At 33.3% G+C, this 4991-nt stretch overlaps 1 protein-coding gene across 1 annotated transcript; it reads right to left on the bottom strand.

The window, feature by feature from the left end:
* Window positions 1–3804: 3804 nt before the first annotated feature.
* Window positions 3805–4598, bottom strand: LOC127131019 (uncharacterized). The gene is made up of 3 exons (XM_051059963.1): window positions 4428–4598; window positions 4207–4209; window positions 3805–4002 (listed from the first exon to the last, which is right to left on the bottom strand). Exons 1-3 carry the CDS (start codon window positions 4596–4598, stop codon window positions 3805–3807), a joined length of 372 nt encoding a protein of 123 aa, XP_050915920.1.
* Between the last annotated feature and the right edge of the window lie 393 nt (window positions 4599–4991).

Genomic DNA, 4991 nt, shown 5'->3' on the forward strand with positions numbered 1-4991 from the left:
GATGAGTGAAAGTAACCCTTCATGTTATTCATCAATATTGATGTGTGCGTAAGTTTGATTCAATTTTGACATGTATGACTTTGAAATCCTTGGAATGATTTTTGCACTTTACCATTTCCCTTATTTATGTTTTGTCTAGAGTTGAGATAAGTGAATTGAGAAAACGCCAAACGCTTTTGAACCATTTGAATATCCTCGATGAACTCTTGTTTAAATCTTTTGTGTCATACTTTGGTTGTAAGGGTGGACACTTTTGTTTAGGGACAAACAAAATGCTAAGTTGGGGAGAGTTGTTAGGGACCAATTAGTACTACTTTTTATACCATTTTATTGGTCCCTTTTACCAAGTTTTGATGTAATTACACACTTTTATCTTCATTAATTTGTATAAATGCAATTAGGTTTAATTTATTTTGTTTCGAATAGTTATTTCACATTTTTTGTTAGTTGTGTAGGATTATGGATAAGCAAGACCTTGGTTTCAACATGGCATTTTGGAGGAAGCTTGCCAAACAAGGAAGCTGGGAAAGCAACAGTTCGCGCCGCGAACTCCCTTCGCGCCGCGAACTCCCTTCGCGCCGCGAAGGCTGCGAATCCAGCAAGCTGACCAAGGGTCAAATGTGCTGCTGTGCAGAAAAAGTAATTGCCATTTTGATGTCTGCCTGGGAAGTGCTTTTCTGCTGCTGATGACAATGTCCAATTAGGGAAATGTCAACCTTTTTGGTGGAGACAAAATAGTTTAACCTAGGGTATTGAGACATTATTCCATTGATTCACACATTGTGCTGTAGAGCTTTTGTAATAGAAAAAACCAGAGTTTTTCTTCTAAATCCTTCTGCTTTGTAACAATGGTGATGAGGAGCTAAACTCCTTTTGACAAGATTGGAGGTAGTAGCTATTCTCATCTATCTATGTATTCACTTTGATTTATATATGAGATAGAGATTGTTGATGTGTTGATTACTGTTTTTGCTTTAAGTTGAAAACCAGATTTGAGTAGTTGTCGAGAGAGATTACTCGAGTTTAGACATAAAACAGATTTTCAAGTAGTGAATAAGTTGTAGAGATAGATTTATTCATTACTATTCTTTGATATTGAACATTAAAGGTTGCTATATTGATAGTTAGGTGGAGAGATCGTCTAAGGATCAATATAGTAACTATCACGATTTCATTTAGACATAAATGACTTTGAGAGGATATTTGAACATCATCAATAATCTTGAGTCTAATTATTTATCATAGGGAATCATAGATATTTGAAATAGTGAACTCCAATCTTGCCAAGCTTTTATATTTGTCTAAAACCACTTAATAATTTTTGTTAACATTTATTAACAAGATACTTTTCCAAACAAAACAACCCTGTTACTTTCTAAACTTATAACATTTGAATTATAGAACGGCGGTAATATTACCCAATCTCTGTGGATACGATACAAAAATATTTGCCGAAGATATACTCTTTCAACAGGCTCCAAATTTGAAATGTTAAGTGATCACAAGTGTTTGAAATATTTATTTGATGAGAAGAGTCGAATATGAGGCATGGGAGATGGCTTGAACTTTTGAAGGGTTATGATTTTAATTTGAGTTACCATTCCGGTAAAGCTAATGTGTAGTTGATCCGATGAGTAAGAAGTCTTTACACAAGTCGATGCTTATGGCTCGAGAGTTAGAATTGATTGAGAAATTCAAAGATATGAGTTAGTGGGTGGAGAAGCTCCTAACAATGTGAAGTTGGGTATGTTGAAGCTGGTGAGTGGTATCCTTGAAGAGATCAGAGAAATTCAGAGATCTGATTTTAGTTTGATAGATCGTCTCACATTAATCGACCAAGGTAATGGATGTGATTTCCAAGTTGATGAAAATGGTGTGATGATGTTTAGAGATAGAATTTTTGTTTCTGATGTACCCGAACTTAAGAGGAGTATTCTTGAGGAGGGTCACAAAAGTGGATTGAGTATTCATCCTGGTGCTACGAATATGTATCAAGATTTGAAGAAGATATTTTGGTGTCCCTGAATGAAGAAAGAGGTTGCCAAATTTGTGTATGCTTGTTTTACCTGTCAGAAGTCAAAAATCGAACATCAGAAGTTGTTGGGTCTGATGCAACCATTGAATATTCCATAGTGGAAATGGGATAGTAGTGTTGGTGTAAGCCCTATAGGCCAATATTTTTGGTACTTGTATCGAATTATTTATTAATAATAAAAGGCTTTTTCTTTATTATGTTTGTTTAATAAAGTCCCTAGAATAGCTAGTCCGTTTAATGTATCAAGTGTGACTTAATCATGAGATCACATTAAACATAAGGACACTATTCTTAAAGTATCTGTAGTCGAGCTTTATTGTGAAGTGGGATAACATTAAAGCATTAAGACTGTTATGTATATAGACTGATGATCACATCTCATGGATCATGGATAAAGAGTTATCAAGTCTTAAACATAGGTATGAATATTAAGAGTAATATTTATACTGGATTGACCCGCTATGAGAATACTATATAGAATGTTATGCAAAGTGTCATAAGTTACTCTCATGGTGATAATGGTGTATACCACCCTTCGACCTAAAACCACTATGGACCCTAGATGTAGAGCCGAGTGCCTTATTGCTGATCAAACATTGTCCGTAACTGGATGACCATAAAGATAGTTGATGGGTACTCCACGAAGCATGCTAAGGGACATGAGTGACCTAGATGGAATTTGCCCATCATGCGTAACAGGATAAATGTCTATGGGCCCAATATTGAACTGGACAAGGGTGACACGATCTATGCCTTGTGTTCAATATAGACATAAGGTCAAAAGGGTAATTGTACACACAAGTATTATCATAAAAGGATTTGTCAGATCACATGACATTTTCGTGTCTTCGGTAGCAGTGATGTGTTGCTAGATACCGCTCACTGTTTATTATGGTAAATATGTGATTTAATATAACTGCCAATGCCGCAAAAACCTACAGGGTCACACACAAAAGGACGGATTGATGAGAGATAGAGTAACTAAAGAACACCCACTACAACAAAAATGGGTTTAGGCAACAACGAAAAACCGCCCCTTAAAGGTATAAAATCGTTGCTTAATGCTTTAGGGGACGGTTTATCAAGCGTGGAATAAACAGTCGTTGCTTATTCCATTAGAGCGCGTTTTTTTTATTTCTACCCACGGATTCTGAACACCATCGCCTAAAATATCAAAGTCCACGGTTTTAGGTGAACTTTTAAGCTGCGGTTTTCAAGTAGCAACGTAAAATAACTGTCCCCAAAACATGTGAAAAGGCAATGGTTATCAATAACCAACAGATGTAAACTGTAGCTTAATCTATAATTTCATTTACACAACATACATAACCGCGCCTAAAACAAAGGAATATACTACGGTTTTTGATAAGCAACGCATAAAAAGCGTTGCCTATAGATTGAAAAACAAATCACATTTATATATAACGTTAGACTTTGAAAGATATAATTAGTATAAAATTTCCCTGTTGTGCACTTTAGACTTTGAAAGATATAATTAGTATAGAGTTTTTCTGTTCATTTATATGGTGACACATTTGTGATCATATACCTTCACATTATTCTAATAGATTATTTTTCAATATTATTAGAAGAAGCACATTTATAAATTGAAAACATATATAAATATGAAGTATTAATAAGATGAAGTGTAATCAACTCTTTGAAATGCAAAAAATACAAATATTTTCAAAATAAATCCAAGCAATATAAGTTATAGCTAGTTGGCTTATGTAACTCCATAAAACAAAACATAATCGTCAATATTTAAATCAATGGCGGTCTTTATCATATTCATTGTGTTGAGGTTCATGAGAATCATCATCTTGAATATTATCATATTGAAGATCATTATCATCTTGATCATATTGAAGATCATCATCATCTTGATCATATTGAAGATCATCATCATCTTGATCATATTGAAGATCATCATCTTGTTCATCTTGAGGATCATCTTTGTTTCTAACCTATAAATATAAAGAATTTCTTTTATATATTATTCAAAAACAAAGTTACAATAATCAAAGCGGCATATGCAAGGCTTCAAATGACTCAACATCCATGCAATAATGATTCAATTCAAACAATTGATAGTTATCTATTACTCACTAACGAAGTTTGCACGCTTAGAATTCAAACTCGAATCTATGAAATTTATACATGAATCTTACCATCTAAACCAATATACAATGATAATTTTTAAAAAACATAATGAAAATGTGCATGGTAACATATGTTCACAATGTTCAACCTAGCTAGCATGAATATATACTAACTTAATGAGTAACTTATAAAACTAACACCGCATATTTAAAAAATTAAACAACAATAAAATAACAACTCAACACTTAATAAAATAAATGTTGATTTTTATTAATGTCAAGTATAGTACCTTTTGATGAGTAGGAGCATATGTTGATGTCGATGAGCGTGGTGTTAGAATATTATCATTGTGCAAAGCTTCTCTCATCTTATCATCTACTTCCTCTTCACTTAAATGTGGATTTTGTTGCATATACATGCTTTTCAAAAGTGCCTCCATTGCTCCCATCTTTTGCGCCATGTCAGAAATCTTACCATCATATTGCATTTTCATTAAAGAAATTTCTTCATTTTTTTTTCAACAATGATGGTGTGACAGTTCTTCCATAACATCTCACTCTACCGGGCTTTTCAATTCCAAACAATTATTGAAATGCTTGTGTTCCAGCTTTAACTGAGTTTTCAATAGATTCTTGAAGTTTATCCTAATATTTTAAATTATTAGTTTTGAATAAAATTAAAAACCACATGTGTATTTATAATGAATATTATAATTTAACGTACAATAGCAAATTAGGTTTCCCCATCCACTTGTTTTCCCTTGCGACTTTTTCGAGTTTCAATAAACATTTCAGCTTGAGTGACTTCTTCTCCATCCTTTTTTGCTCGCTACATGATTATTCATATATTAAAA

This window comes from Lathyrus oleraceus, chromosome 3, assembly GCF_024323335.1.
Source record: "Lathyrus oleraceus cultivar Zhongwan6 chromosome 3, CAAS_Psat_ZW6_1.0, whole genome shotgun sequence".
Classification (NCBI taxonomy): domain Eukaryota; kingdom Viridiplantae; phylum Streptophyta; class Magnoliopsida; order Fabales; family Fabaceae; genus Lathyrus; species Lathyrus oleraceus.

What these genes read in the sequence shown, in the direction of transcription:
- LOC127131019 (XM_051059963.1), bottom strand. Translation starts at nt 4,598, where the DNA reads ATGGCGCAAAAGATGGGAGCAATGGAGGCACTTTTGAAAAGCATGTAT.